Source organism: Paralichthys olivaceus, chromosome 15, assembly GCF_024713975.1.
Source record: "Paralichthys olivaceus isolate ysfri-2021 chromosome 15, ASM2471397v2, whole genome shotgun sequence".
NCBI lineage: Eukaryota > Metazoa > Chordata > Actinopteri > Pleuronectiformes > Paralichthyidae > Paralichthys > Paralichthys olivaceus.
In genome coordinates, this window is record NC_091107.1 from 14231616 (window position 1) to 14247614 (window position 15999).

The window sequence follows — 15999 nt, forward strand, 5'->3', positions numbered from 1 at the left end:
ATGTAAAGCCGCTCTTACACTTTCATTGGATTATTCCACAGACGAATAAAACCAGAGTCCCACCAGCCCGAGTGAGTAAAACCATCCCAAAGCTTGTTAACATTACTCTAACTTGCTGTGGGATTTATGGTAAAAAGGGTGAGGTAAGACCTCCACTGAATTACTGTCTCCTCATAATTGAGGGTAGTTTTAATGTTGCCGTCTCCTCCTTCTTGCCAAGTCCTTTCACACACCCTGCCCATATATTGCTTGTCATAATTGAAAAGTATGAATCAGATGTGAAAGATAAAAAGCCACTAACTTAGAAATATCAGGATATAATTGGCTCTCTTGTCCTTTACAGTGTGATTTATTGGCCGTTATTGAACCTGTGATTTATTGGTGATTTATTGGTGCGCTCATAATTTAGTGATGTCAGCGCACCATTTTGGAGAACAGCTTTAACACATACAGACTGAAGACATGATCTTCACTAAAACCATAGTTTATTTACAGAAACACATTGAAATCACTTTTAAAATGAACAATACAGTCCATTCACTTTGGATTATATCTATCTATTTGGCAAATTGATTTAAAATCTAAAAAAAAAGGTGGGTTCTATCTATGTGTTTCTAGAATAACTCATTTTTGTTCTTTAGATCAAAAGAAACATTCAGACAGCGTCCCCCATTTTCTTCATCCTGACTCAGAATCTTGCGTTTTCTCCTCTTCTTCCTCAGGGGAGTTTAAATTACGCTTGAATAGCCAGTGCTGGTGCTAAACACTTAATGGTGTCAAAGATGACACCACAAAGAAGCAGTACGATGATCAACTCATCAGATGTCCCTTCTCTTCATCTCTTCTTTTTGTCCATACACGGTTGTGACATGTTGGATGTGCTTAGCACTGAGCTCCCAAGGAGAAAATGTCTGCAGACTGAAAATGTTGTCTGAGGAAAATCACACGCTGACATCGCTCGTCTGTTATTGCTTCAATATCAGTGCTGCGGCAATTAGCAAACCGACACACGAGTGAGTGACCAATGTGGTTGCTTCTTGGCTTTTTCCCTTTTGAATGTGACGAGTCGTGTTATGCTGATGTCTCCTCCGGTCAGGGGGTTTAGGGAACCCAAGCAAATTGTTCCCTTTAACCCTGTAGCATGCAAAGACAAACTATGTACAAATATACAGTATATACAGTACACATCCCCAAGCCAAAAAGGAATATCTCTGAAGACTCTGTTCTTCCCCTTTTTTATATTCATGCCACCCTCCTTTAACTAGGACCCCCTCGGGTGGGCATGGGGGTTGGAATTAGTGAACATTTGTTCTTTGTTCTCCCAAGCAACAGCAGTGGTCAGAAGATAAAGCCTTTAAAATTTAGACACAGCCAGACATTTTCCTTCAGAAGAGGGCGACATGTATGAAAACGCTCAATCTGCCAAAACAGATAATTGGTAATGATCATTCCAGTCAGTTGATTTTCTGAGTATCAGTGTTTGTCTCTATTGCTGTTCCATGAAGAACATACAACACGCTGTACAAAACATGCAATGACCAAGCATTACTTCAGCGAGCACTAGTTTGGCTCCTGATTGCATGCTGCGTGGAAAATGTCAGCCTCATATTAAAGCAGTACACACATCATTAAACAAACAATACACACAAATGGAAATTACAAGTGAGTCCTTTAAAGAACAATATCATGTGGGTCCCATGGATTTTCTCCAACAATTGTGTGTCCAGATTTGCCAAACGTTTTGGCCTAAAGATATGTATATTAGTGTAATTACCATGGAAACAAGCCATGTGAATTAAATATTAGAGCACATTTTGTCTTGAGATACACAACTAGACTGATATTGAATGAGAACTATCAGTCTAATAGACACATCCACAGTAATGGATTAATATTTGAAGAGACCATGTAAACAAAAACGTATGAAAATAGCTTGATCTACTATTAAATAAACAGATACTTTGTTTGATATATTTTGATACTTTTTGGATAATATAGCTTCATATTTTTCACTGAATAATCAAGTTGATGCACAACAAAAAACAAAATAAGAGCCATCCTTGACATGAGCTCTAACTTATCCAGCATCTCCCAGCTTAAATTACAGCGAGGAGGTTTTTATGTATTAAATGTCTCACACACTTCTATAGTACCCAAGATGAATAGTCCAGCAGTAACAGCTTCCACATGTAGCGTGTTCATGATACGATCTCTCCAACCTCTCTACAAATCACAGAGCTCAGTATAAATACATACAGAACATGGCGAACACCAGTATTACATATCACACTGTGTTATGTTTGTCCAGATACACCCTTCAGCTTGTTCAGTGATTGGTGCCAGCACATTTTGAAGCTGTGAATTAACCAATATTCTGCTGGTATAAAAACAACTGCTGAACAAATATGGATAGTTGTCTGTCTGGCTCATCTCTGCACTGTGGAGCCACAGTTGATCATGGCACTGATGTGCTAAGACTAGAAACAAAGAGAATGGTCATCTCCAGGAAAGCTTAGTTTAGTCTTGATATGAGTTTGACAAATTCATTTTCATGTCACTGGTTCAGGGTTTGGTATAGAGCAGAAATTACAATAGATTGCGGATCATTTTAAGAATGTAGCACTGTTTACTTTTCATTCATCTCCCTGTGTTTTTCTGTCACTGACAAACAGTGTTGTTCTAGAAAATATCACTTCCCGGTACTGGGGGCTTCAGTGGAAAACAAGAGGCTAACCCATCTTCTTCTGCCGGTCCAGGAATTTTTGTCTTCTGTCGACAGGTATCTCATCTAGACCGATACCGTGATTGCTTCCCCTGTAATGAGAAATGCAGCTTTTCAGAAAAAGCAGAATACGACAGAGCCTCCATACAATCAAGCTGATAAAGGAAAATTGTGCAGCAATAATATATGATTATATAATGAACTGCAGATCATCTGTATGTGATATATGGAGGAGCAAAGAAAATGTCGTCTTACCCTTGAGTGTCCGGAGGAATAGGCAGAGGCTTGTTGAAATCTTCCCTCCCCACCAACCAAAATGTGTTCTCAATACCTTTACCCTAGAAATAAACATTGGCATTCATTGGATACAGCTTTTCAGTGCTACAGTAGGTATAACTACATATAGTCTGTGTGTGTTATGGAAGTGTTTCTCATTTCATTTACCTTTAACTCCGTCATGCCTCGGACTTGAATTTTGTATCCCAGCTTCAAGCTGTTCAGGACATCGACTGTGCTTTGGTTGACATGGATTCTGTAAGCTGTGATTGCAAACACACAGTCTCAACATTTACACAGTGAAACTGATTTAATATCAGGAACTCATGTTACATCTGCGAGAGTCAGGCTGTTGTTTTGGCATGAATCCACTTGGTGGCAGTATATCACCCATTACCACTTTGGCATAGATACAGTACAGCAAAGAATAAATGCATAATTTTTCAAAAAAGATTTTAATAAATTAGACTGGATCTGCCACTGACCAGTTTAAAGCTGAATCATTTCTGTCAGTGCAGGAAGATTATCTGGGAGATTCATGAAATGTGAGAACTTTTTAAACATAAGTAGAAGAATAAGTCAGTTCATGAGTTATCACTGAAGTTTATATTTTATTTATACGGCATGCAGAGGGTCACAGAGGGAAACTTGGTTATTGACGACATTTACCCAGAAACTTCAAATTGGCCTCTAATTCTGCTGATAGTCTTAAAGGATTAGTGGGGACTGCTCACTTAAAGCCCTGTTTAGCCTAAAGCAGCATGCACCCAAACTGCCATACACCTGGCCACTCAGAAGCCAAGTCAATAAAAAAATAGTTAAAAAAGCTAGAAGATGATGGATGTGTCTGGTTTGTGTAATAAATAATGTATGAGACACTCACGCAACCCAGTGGACTCCATTCGAGATGCTGTGTTGACAGTGTCTCCAAACAGACAGTACCGAGGCATCGTGAGACCCACTACTCCTGCTACGACCGGACCTGCACACACATTATACACACACAAGTATCAATGAATCTAATCTTATATAGTGAACCAGTCAATTTTTTACACTGTGATGTGTGACAATAACTTAAAAACTGTTTTCTGGGAGAGACACGTCCTATCCCTGTGCATGACATTCAAGCTGTGCTTTTCTGTGCATAAAGAAATTCATAGAGAGGACTTAGTGATCCAGAGTATGGAGTGTGTTAATTGGATGACAGTACTCTAAGTGGATAGTGTTTCTCTGTTCCAGGAATAAGTTCCAGACGGAGATAAAGGAGGTAAAAATACCTCCCTGCCTTAGTAGCTTGTGTTCCTGCATTCCTATTCCCCTGCCACACATCGACTTTAAGCACCCTGAAATAATACTCGTTACACACTCTTTGTATGAGACTCTCTAAATCATTATACTCACGCTAAAGCATTCTTCATGTGCAGCATTTACAATTAGTAATCATGATGGTTAGAGCAGTTTATTCCAGCAGTAAAAGGCTGAAGGTGTTGCTCACCAGAGTGCAGGCCGATACGGATCCTGACTTTGAGCTCAGGCATGTGTCTCATCTTGAAGGTCCCAATGCAGTGGAGGATGTCCAGAGACATGTTGGCCATCTCCGCTGCGTGACGGTTGCCGTTCCTGGTGGGGACTCCTGAGGCCACCATGTAGGCATCTCCAATAGTTTCCACCTGAGAAATACACACACACATATATATATATTTCTCATAGAAATAGCTTTAATAAAAAGTGTACAAAAACACTGAAATTAAGGGGAATATGTTCCTGGTATTTATTTGGATCAGACTAAATGTTTGAGTAACACAATGTTTCCAATATCAACCATATAGAAGATGCTACATCAGATATATCTATTCATAAAATTCCCAATATAAAAAGAAAATGTATTATTTTCCTTGCCAGTATAAGTTTGGCTTAATGCTGATTATTGGTGATTAAATAGTTCAACCAAATATTTTGTATCTTGTTTTTAGGCAGTTTTTCTTTCATCCTTTTATCCTGAATACATATTTAAGTTTTCAAATGTAAAATCTATTTCGGATATGGTCTGGACAGGCAACATGGAATTTGGATGTTCAAATAGACAATGAAAAAAGTAAACAAAAATGTTAAAGTTCAACAAAATACATAAATAAAAATGTGTGTCGTAATAAAAAATTCAAAAACTGCCAAAGGTTTGCTGTGGGTGAGACCGACTAAAACCAAAATAATAAAAAGCCAAGCATTCATAACTAAATGCAAAACCCTGCCACGCTCACCTTGTAGACATCATGCAGCCCGATGATGGCGTCAAAGCATGTGTAGAGGTCATTGAGCAGGTCGACCACCTCGATGGGATCGCTGAGAGCTGAGATGGTGGTGAAGCCCACGATGTCGCTGAAGTACAGCGTCACCTCGCTGAAGTGCTCCGGTTTGACGGGCTTGCCTGTCTTCAGCGCCTGGGCCACAGACCTTGAAGGAGGAGGAGGAGGAATTAGAGGACAGTCAGAATGTTCTCTCTGAAAGTCACTTTTACACTTTCATGGGTTTTACTTCACACACACAAACACAGACTTTTTTCAACAGATGTTCAACTGCTGCCCCCTTTGATGATTTCAGGATTTCACTGTTCATCTCTATAAACATGGGATAGGGATGCTTACTTCTCTTCAGCCATGTGTTAAATACAGGAAAGACACCTCTCTTTGTTAAATTAGTAATTTGAGATGACAACAAGATATTAATTATTGTGAAAAGCTTTTTTTAAGGAGGTTATGTTTTCACCCTTGTCCGTTAGTTTGTAGGTTGGTTTGTCTGATATCTAGCAGGATTATGCAAACAATACGTATTACAACAAACTTGGTGGAAGGATGTGATATTGGTCAAGGAACCCATTCAATTTTGGTCTGGAGCCGGATCAGGGGGCGGACCCAGGAAGGGTTATCACTACTTTGACATTTTCACTGACTTCCTGGGGAATAATTCATGGATCTTGATGATAAAAACATCTGATGTGTTTAGGGAACTAATATCTATAAGTGTGTGCCTTTTAGTGCAGCTCAATTGAATTTTAGATGACTGTTGGGCCTTGGTGGAGCAATATGCTCTTTAAGTGCCATTCTAGTTTGGTTAAAGTGTAATTTTGTTAAGGTGTACTCATTCTGACTTGTAGATTCTAAAAGATAATTCTGCTCACAACATCCACAGCTGAGAAAACAAAAGGAAAGTGACTGGCCTGCTGCAAATGTTGAGACACATGATTTAAAATTTAGGTTTTATAAATTCAACAATCTCTCACAACCTCTCACCTCGATTCAGATACATTTTACACAGCTGGCCTGGTCACTTGTAACTCTCTGACGAACACTTAAGGCCTCTCTCTCTGAGTCTGCACAAACTTAATTTTCTTATTCGGCCTCCTATCAGTTGAGCAACAGATTCCTGTTGTAATCGTGTTGATGCTTTACAGGCCTCTAGAGGCAAGTGCTGCTCATCAGCATCACAAGCTGTGTGTGCAGAAAAGTGAAATATGACTTAGATCATGACAACGTATCAGTAAAAGATGCTGGACACTCACCTGGGCAACATCTGAGCCACCAGGTTGTCAGTCTTCTGTCTCTCCACCTCCAGCTCCTCCGTCCTCTCTCGGATCAGATCCTCCAGGTTGGAGGAGTACTGCTCCAACATCCGCAGCATTGAGTCAATGATGTTGGTCTTCTTTCCCTTAGTGATGCTCTTGAACTGTCAGATGAAGAAGACAGGGAACAGCTTGCAACGTTTCATACAGAGCAAGATTCAATGGAAGGAGGAGCAGACCTGTTATCAACTTATGTTTTCACCTGTTTGAAGATCTCCTCGAAGGTTGGCCTCTTGTCTGGCTCTTCGCTCCAGCTCTGCTTCATAACCTGTATAACGTCCAGAGGGGCCTCGTCCACTGACACAACGGGCCGACACAAAGGAGGAGGCTCTTTGACCTTGCTGATGATCTCTGTCAACACATCCACACAGCATGATGATGATGAGCAAACTCAGATATGCAGAAAAACAGAGAGATGTTCTACTGCCAATTTCATCTGTTTACTGCGAGTCCTGACAAATGCAGATATAATTACAATAATTATAATAGTAATTTTGTGTTCAGATCAGTGTGAATAATTTGTGGGAAACTTTTAATGTGCTCATTGTGTTCATAGTATGTTATTGTGCCTAAACGTCAAACGTCAATCTTTCCTGAGGTAGAGAAGATACTGTTTTGGACAGGATGAATATTATAAAACAGGTTGGCAAATAAGATTTTAAATATGAATCAACCTTTAGCAGGTCTCCTATACCTTTAATCATTGTATTATTTCAATGGGGTTACTAAAGCATCCCTCACCCTTAGGAGGCATGTCCAGACTGCAGAAAGGTGCAGAGCGAGAGATGACCTCCTGCACAATGATGGCAAAGCTGTAGACATCTCCTGAGAAAGTCCCCTTCTTCCTCAGACTAGAACTTCGCAGCATCTCAGGAGCCGTCCAAAGCAGATCTTTTATTTTTAATAAAGAAAACATGCAATAGTATTACAAACAAACAATTTATTTATATGAATTTGAGTCTATGGATGCACATTATAAACTCACCCTCTGGCTTTTCATGGTCAGTGTCGATGCCCTGGGCAATCAAGATGTCATTGAACCCGTAATCTGTCACTTTCAACACAAACCGCCCATCTACCACACAGTTATGGGATTTGAGCCGTCCGTGGATGATGTCGTGATTGTGCAGGTACTTCATTCCCTGATGACAGTTGGTATAAAAAGAATAAGTATTATAATAAAAATAATTATTTGAAAGAAGAAAAAAAAACATATGATGGGAACACAAGTTAAGTTGATCAGTTTGTCTTTCTTACCCGGATCAGATCCATCAACAGGGAGGACTTGAACATCCAATCCAGACGCACTTCCTCATTGTTGAGCAGCTCATCCAGACTTCCTCTGGAGCAGTGCTCGGTCACAATGCCGAAGATGGCACAGTCGAAGAACAGCCCCAGGAACAGATTGAGGTTCTCATGCCTCATGTTTCTGAGCTGAGGGGAAGAAAAAGATGTGATATGTCAGGTTTTTTCCTTGGTTTGTTTGATATATTTTATGGCCTTTTCATTTCAAATGCAGACATTTGATTATTTTTGCTTTGTCTGCAGGATTTATAAGTTTGAGCTGATACAGTAGATCCTAGGGTAATTCTGGCTACAATGGTGCAATAGCTCAGAAGTTTTTCTCTGTGATCCTCTAATGCATTCACTCACCTTGACAAAGACAATCTCAGTGCTGCTGTTGACACCTGACACTGATCCAGTGGGGCATTTCTTTAACCAAACCCAGTCACCCTGGGAGGTAAACAAAATAGCATGTGGTATCTGTGCAGCCAATAACATCCAAAAAGATGACAAGCTTATTGAATATGTGACTTCAGATCAGACTCGCCTCACCTCAAACACAGCAATGTTCGAGCTGTCAGGCGTTGAGGCCAGGTAGCTGCGGCCCGACACGGAGTGGTGCGGCGTCTTCATGTCCAGCTGGCTCCTCAGGATGCTTTCGTCATTGAGCTTCTGCAAGTTCAAAGAAGAGAGGTCAGCTTCGAGTAGATGATGCAACCAAAACAACATTTTCACAGTATTGTCTGAACTGACCCTTTTGCTGATTTGAGTGTTGATGAAGACAAGGTCGTCCAGGGTCAGAACTATCTTGGTCGGGCCGCCATTACCATCACCTCCAAAGCTGAAACCAATCTTGCCGGTTTTCCTAAACAATAACAACACATTCTAGAAATCAAGACCTCACTGGATGATGCATCTAGCTTTGGTGTTGTAATACACGTACCTGAATCGCATGAAGCCCTTGACTCCAAAACCAGCCAATGAAACGAACAAGAGGAAGAGGAAGAACAAAGTGACTGAATCCAGACCTTTGGGAAGAGAAAAAGAGAAGAGAAACATATAGACAGCTTGAATGCTTTGAAATCAACAATGTACACAATGCCAGCTTATACTTTTCACACAGTGATGATACTACAAGTGCACTAACCTCCAGTGCAGGCAAAATAAGGGCTAAACCAGCAGCTTGAGTCTTTGTAGGGTGTACTGCCTGCAAAATGGATGGAACGACCAAGATACTTCAGGCCCCCGGTCCACCCGTCTGTGTGAGCAGCTTCCAGAGCATGAGTAGAGTAGAGAGAAGTGCCTATGCCACTGTAGTCCAGCACTACGTAGCGAGCCTGCATTCCCTCTCCACCCCTGTTGGCCCTCAACGGCTGATTGAAGCCTTCAAATTCAAAGCCGCCCTCACTTTCGCCCAGGATCTGACCAGTTACCCAACGTCCCCCCTTGGCCCGTGCCTGCTCGGCAGCCATTGCTATGTAATACATCATGTTGTAGATGGTGCCAAAGAAGGGAGAAACCTAGAAGAGGACACAGTGATGAGACAATTATGTTTAAAGTTCACTTCACTTCTTCATTTTCTACTATGATTTAATTAATACAGGTCATCAAGTCTCACCTCCTCTGGTGGTGTGCTGCTGCGAATTTCATAGCTGTTCTGAGCATCTTTGAAGGCCTCGTAGAAATTGCGTTCTCCAGAGTCCATGGTGATGGTGAGGACCCCATCGAATGCTTTTCGCAAATTGGTGTCATTGCCGAGTGTGTAGTAGTGTGCATCTTTGTAAGGTAGCGCATACAGGAGGGTGTCATAGGGTATGAAAATGTAGCCTCGGTCAATCATACGCATGTTCAGAGCTGTCGTCAGGAGTTGGTACTGAGCTTGGCCACCAACGAGAACAGAAGGCATGCACATGATGATCACTGTGGAGAGAAGAGGGTGTTATTTATTTGCATGATTCAAAGCAATGTTGAGCGTCTCTTTATCTTGTTCGATATTAAGGTCTCTACATTTGCAACTCACCTCTAACCCGGTCTGTTTCCCGTACTTTTGTCAGGGCTCTGCGAGGCCCATCCTTGTCTGTCTCCATGGTTACAACAGGGTTGACGGGCAGGCCAAGCGCCCTCAGTGAAGAGGCCAGCTCCTGTCCTGTAGCTTCCCAAATGTCTGTCTCTTCTGAAATTATGGCCACATGGGCCCACCGGAAGTACCTCAACACAGAGAAAAGTACACGGGAGGACAGTGGCAGCGGCCGGAGGAAGGTGGGGTACATGCTTCGGATTTTCATGCTAGGTTTGAGGCATCCCCAGGAAAGAAGCCCGACATCCCACTCTTTTGTGTACAAAGCTGCGGAGGAGCAGTATCCTGGGTTGGCGGGGCCCAGGAAAGCAGCACCATAACCTTCCAGCTCAGCAAAGCGAGCAAGAGCGCGGGATGACTTGCAATCCTCATTGATCAGTGTATAGTCATACCAATAGCCTTTGTTTAGGTGGGGGTCCTTGTTTATGCGGCTCGTGGCGAGACGGGCTGCCAAGTCTGGTAGTGCTTTAGAGTATAATAGGTCACACGTCCAAGGTCCAATCAAGGCCACCTTGAAAGTGGTCGCCCATGCTTGACAGGGCATAAATGAGACAATGAGTAAGGGCAGGAGAAACCAGTTCCCCCACCAGCTCCGGGAGCGTCGCAAAGGGGACGATGGCAACCGTGGTTTAGATGTCAATGATCTTGATGTCAACGACGATGAAGCTGATAATGAGTGAAAAACTCTACGCCCGCTGCAGCTGTTTGCAACCACTGTCCGTCTATGTTTTCTTCTGCTCCTGACTTTTACTGAATCGTGCTGCCATCGTGGGTGGTAAGACAGGTTGTGCAGAAAGCGAATGTCTCTGTGACTTGCCATTTTCTCGCACAGCTACTCTGCAGCTTTAGACACAGAAGAGGAGTGGAGAGTTTATGGTGATATAGTGTGACAGTGAGCTTGTCTTTGTGTACGGGACTTCCTCCCTTGGCACTCAGCAGGCCTCTAGTCCAAAGCTCGACAGGCAACAGCACAACCCCGAGCCATCACTGCCTCCAGAAAACGAGAAAGAAATAAGATGGAATTAATTAGGACATGTGGAACTTGACAACACAAAGTGATGTGAATTTGCTTTCTGCTATACAAGCAGGGACATCCCAGGGTTTAAACAGTGTCAGGATACAGATGTGATCCCTGACCTGAACCTACATCTCGTTGAGCTGATTTTGAAAAATTCAATGAGGACAGGTGCTGTTCCCTGAAGAATTAATGGCATGTGAGAAGCAAGCTGATTAGCTCTGTAGGCACCATGGAGTTTAAAATCAAGTGCCAGGTAACGTGGGGCTAAATCTGGCTTTGATGTCTCCTTTTGGTCTTAGTATCTCTTTCCTCCTCCAAAGTCTCTCGGGATCTTCTCAATTATCCATCTGTGGATTATTCCTCTTCTGCGAATTCAAATTATTGTAACATGCATCTAAATTTGTATCAACTGCCAGAAATGTCTCAGTTTTAAATTAGTCTTTTTATCGAACAAAAAGGATACAGACCGTGTTTAGATATATTCAAAATGGCTACCTATCTCCTGAGCATTGATGCTGACAGCTGAGCACTAGGCCTGACCAACCTGACGAACATTTTAGCTGCATCTAATGCTAAAAGTAGTGGAAGAAATATTAATGTTCAAAAATAGTAATTTATGAGGACAAGTTAAAAATTTAAGCCTGAGACTTATGAACTCTATGAGCTGTACGTATGAACTCTAAAGAAAGAATGACAAAGAAAGTCAAGTCTAAGTTTTTTGCATATCCTTATCAATATCAATAATTGAAGTATTTTCCAGGGATATTTTTTGAAAGTCTTTATATATTAAATTGAATTATGTATTTTCTGTATAGAAAACTTGCACCAAAAACCTTGAAACCTCCTGTGGCTAGTTTTATCTTATGTATAAAATAAAAACTTAAATAATAAATGATGAAATACAGCCTGATTCATTCCAACGTCTTCTAGCTCAAATGCAGCAAGCCTGCTAAAGTTGCTAATACTGCCACTGGCTTATCAGTTGCTAATAGGTTAAGAGGAACACTGGGTGGAAACACGCTGAAAATAAAAATAGGTCAAAGCAACTTTTCATATAAAGACTTGAAATGATTTTAATAGCAAGTTAGGAAAGGGATGAATTGATCTGTGATGTTTGACCTCTACAGGAGAAACTCTGCTGCAAACGTAACTGAATAATGATGATGAATGATCTGTTCACAGCACCAAGGCTATATTAGAGCGGTCACATGAAACAAGTTTAACAAGAATCAACTCTGACCCAGGGAAGTTTTTCTACACAGGAGCCATGTCAGTGTCACCTGTCGTTGAGTAGCACCATCCAAGCATCTAGACTCCAGGTGGATTAAGTTTGCAGAAGTGTACAGCAGGAGCACAGATCTTCGATCTTTTAAAATACCATCGGTAATCCAAATAGCACAAAAATATACAAAAGAAAAAAAAAGAAATTATCTCCCTTTGCATCCAAGTCCCTTAGTGACGACAGTGTACATAATAAATCACCACATCACCAAGTTGTCTTGCTTTTGTTCTTGCAAGACCCTGTTCCCTCAGAGCGAAGGGTCGGTCCCCGACAAGGAGGTGCAACCTTGAGCCAGAGTTTTGATTGGTAAAAAAAGAATAGATATGGCAGAGAGCTGGGGAGAGGTAACAGGTATAGAAGAAAGGGGAGAGAGGGAAGGACTGGCAGGCTTTGACTTCTCAGCTCTCTTTAGCTTTTAATCCATACTAGTGTCCGAGTGTATGTGGAGGGAGGGAGGGAGGACATGAAGAGGAAGGTGAAAGTAGAGGCACATTCACCCTGTATCCTTTGCATAGGGTGTAAACAGAGGTCATGATGCAGCCAAGGAAATGTCATACGTCCAGCAGTGTGAGGCCGATTCCATAAATGTGCATTTTTAATAGTGAGAACTTGGAAAGATTGGAATGAAAACACTGAGCTTGGACATAATCATTGCTCCTTCGTCCACCTCCACCTGTGTGAAATCAAGAGCTGAGGGTTTTTTGGGACACTCGTGAAAAAAGTACCACTTTCAACTCACGAAATCCTCAAAATTGAATGTGCCTGAAGCTGATAAATTACCAAATAAATGAAGGAGCAAACTTATGCAGGTGAGAAAAAATAAAAAACTTTACAGTGTTGATAATTGAATCATAGAATTGCTTGTAATTACTTGGGCCATGAAGTGGGTGCAGTGATTAAGATGCCTGCGTATGTTGCCTCATTTAACCTTTCTGCTGCATCCCTCTGAGACCTTCCCCTGTTCTTTGTCCTGTTCCCCTGCAGTCGCTCAAGATGCTAACTGAAGCTAACAATTGTTGTTCTGCAAATTACAGCCTGGAATATAACAACAAAACCTGGAGAATATTGACTAACAATAGATTTTCTTATGTCAAGCCATCCTGAATATGAAAATCTCTACTCGCGTTCTCTGAGGCTTCAGGACCTGACGTCTTTAATGTGCACTTTACAGCCTCTGAGGCTCCGTTCAGAGGCTTCAAGCTCTGGATGGGATAATATTCACAGAGTAAAGGTCAATATGAGCACCTTACATATGGGGGGCAATGCTAATAAAGGCACAAGAACTATCTGACCTGGAGCCAAAGGCTGAAAATATCATGTGGTAAGCTACTGAAAGTCTGCTGTGGCTCTTTGAGCTCACAACACACTGCAGTACTACAGCTGGATTTTAAGACTGTGGGGGTGGGAAGGGAAACTCCCCGTTTATTAAAATAAAAAATATTAAAAAAGATGCTCACAGATGACACAGGAAACACATCGGAACACCCGGATTCTCTGTTTGCAGCTTAGATCTACGTATACAAAGGTGATCTACCGCATATGAAAGTGTGAAGTTGCGTTTGTTCTCGTCTGTTCTGTCTTGCACATTCATAGCTGCCCCGTTGATGTAATCAGATTAGTCAGGTGAGGCTGTGCTAAACTGATCCGCTGCCTGCAAGCCTCTTAGTGACATGGCTAACGGCACTGACAGAGATCACTCTGAAGCAAGGTCAGACACACGGCCCGGCAACGGTCGAGCAAAGAACCAGCTTAGCCAAGAACAGAGGAAGCAACGCAGCACAGTGCTGGGAGGGGGAGAGCAGCACTTCTGACCTGTCATTTGTTCATGACTGCTTTCATTTGGGGCTGACTCCATGTTATTTATGCAGAACATAGTGGAATGAGATTGATTTGACCTTGGGCAAAAAAATGATTAGGGACTTGTGTAAAGATTTTTTAAAAATCTAAATCAATCCAAATGCTTTCAATTTACGTTTTATTGTCACACGTCTGTCTTTCGTGGACAGTTTCAATGCTCAGTTACATGATTTGCATGGCTCCCTTGTGATTCTGTGATTTATAAGTACACCTCTCTCTTGGAATTCTTTTCTTTCTCCGGTGAAGCTTTTGTCAAAGTTGATTAATCAAAAGCTGAAGAAAAACCAGTGGGAGGAGTGATAGAGCAGCTTAGACATTTGCCTCCTGGATGACTCCACTAAATTGATCAGGTGACTAAATTTGGCCACTGCCCACAGTGACATCACTCGGTCTGTGAAGGGTCAGGGAATCCTCCCAGAAAGCCGCTCAGATGCTTATTGAAAATGTGTGTTGGGTAATAGAGGAAACCTCTTGTTTAACATAGCCTCTAGCCGCAGAAGTGGGTTAGTTACCTGAGAGATGTGACTACACTGTGCTGTCAAACTCTAACAAAACATACTAAAGAAAGACATCAAAACAAACACTGACTGGGATTTTAATAGCATTATATAAAGTATGTCAGTATCAGAGACTTAAATAAATGAATAAAGTATCACAGATAAAGGTCCATCACTGTATCACCACCACGTTGACCTCACACTGCTGTAGGTTTGTCCCAGTTAACTTCCCTTCTGTGTCCTCGTCCCTCCACCACACACTCCATATATATATTTTATATTTTTACACATATACATATACAAGTCAGATCCAGCTGTGACCCGGCGGGCTCCTACAACTGCCTCTGGTGGTTTGTCAAATAAACAAAACTGGGATAGAAGCTTTATATACGGTCTATGGATAGAAGCCAGTTCACTGAAGATGCAAATTAGTAATTTAATTAGTCTCTATGAAACATATGGACCTGACTGACACTCAAATATTCCAAGAAGTAGCTACAAACATGGAAATTGCCCCAGTGACAGAGAATTATCTTCCAAGAAACGACCCAGTTAGCCAGATATAAATAAAGCCCAAAAACACAACGATGGAAATTTGACACACAAGTCCAGCCTAATACTCTCTGGGTTGACTTAAACCATTGATTGTCAGTATAGACAAATACAATCAGCCAGTCTCAGGGGTCTCATTTTCCTGATCTGTCTACCCTGTTGCTCTTGGTGAGTAAAGTGATTCCATTTGATGCTGAATTCATAATATTCATAATAATAATATTGCTGTTAGATTTATGAGTAAACAGCTGTGATACTAACATCTGCAATATTGCAATGGAAAAGTAACATTTGGCCCCTTTGTCCAATAAAATGTGCATTGATTAAAGAAATGCAAGTCAGGCTAATAAATTGACTTTTTTTTAAAAGCCCTCAGGTTCCATGAAGGTCTCAAGCCCCACAGGGGAGTTTTTTTGCCCTGTCAGGGATTAAGTACTGGAAACAATGCCCCTCTGTCACTGCTGTTTCACATTTAAGATAATGAGTCATCAATAACAAACGTGATTATTCTTATGTTAATGTTATACTTGTCAATTAGGAACAAGTATTAGACCACAAAGCACAAACAAGGCTTATAAATGGTATAATCCAAACTCTAACAGGAGAATTATCTGCACCATGTTTATGGACTTTGCTCATGCAGAGCTATAAACACATCTGCTGGACTCGTCTCGCTGTTATTTCATCCATTCAGTCAGGTAAAGAAAATGAAAGCCTTAAAGTTAACTAACTTTGAATTAGATTTTTTTTTAAACTTAAACAGTGAACTAGAATGAGTGGAAGTCTTATCAGAAGAATACAATCACATTTTTATCTTT

At 41.3% G+C, this 15999-nt stretch overlaps 1 protein-coding gene across 2 annotated transcripts; it reads right to left on the minus strand.

Annotated features, from left to right (window-relative positions):
• Positions 1-468: 468 nt before the first annotated feature.
• Positions 469-12685, minus strand: gucy2d (guanylate cyclase 2D, retinal). 2 transcript variants are annotated; one of them, XM_069510177.1, is made up of 19 exons: positions 12274-12685; positions 9919-10962; positions 9517-9818; positions 9046-9418; positions 8842-8926; positions 8652-8763; positions 8451-8570; positions 8268-8348; positions 7872-8048; positions 7600-7756; positions 7356-7505; positions 6817-6965; positions 6555-6718; positions 5257-5449; positions 4494-4668; positions 3882-3980; positions 3167-3261; positions 2978-3060; positions 469-2814 (listed from the first exon to the last, which is right to left on the minus strand). In XM_069510177.1, the coding sequence occupies exons 2-19, from the start codon at positions 10793-10795 to the stop codon at positions 2730-2732; spliced, it is 3477 nt and encodes a 1158-aa protein (XP_069366278.1). In that variant the 5' UTR covers positions 10796-10962; positions 12274-12685; the 3' UTR covers positions 469-2729. The 2 variants fall into 2 exon arrangements, with proteins under 2 accessions (XP_069366278.1, XP_069366279.1); XM_069510178.1 differs by having other exon boundaries at positions 12234-12685.
• Between the last annotated feature and the right edge of the window lie 3314 nt (positions 12686-15999).

What these genes read in the sequence shown, in the direction of transcription:
- gucy2d (XM_069510177.1), bottom strand. Translation starts at nt 10,795, where the DNA reads ATGGCAAGTCACAGAGACATTCGCTTTCTGCACAACCTGTCTTACCAC. An exon ending in AAGGGCTTCATGCGATTCAG is followed by an intron (nt 8,764 to 8,841) that starts GTACGTGTATTA and finishes GTTATTGTTTAG; the next exon opens with GAAAACCGGCAAGATTGGTT. An exon ending in CCGTATCGGCCTGCACTCTG is followed by an intron (nt 3,981 to 4,493) that starts GTGAGCAACACC and finishes ATGTGTGTGCAG; the next exon opens with GTCCGGTCGTAGCAGGAGTA.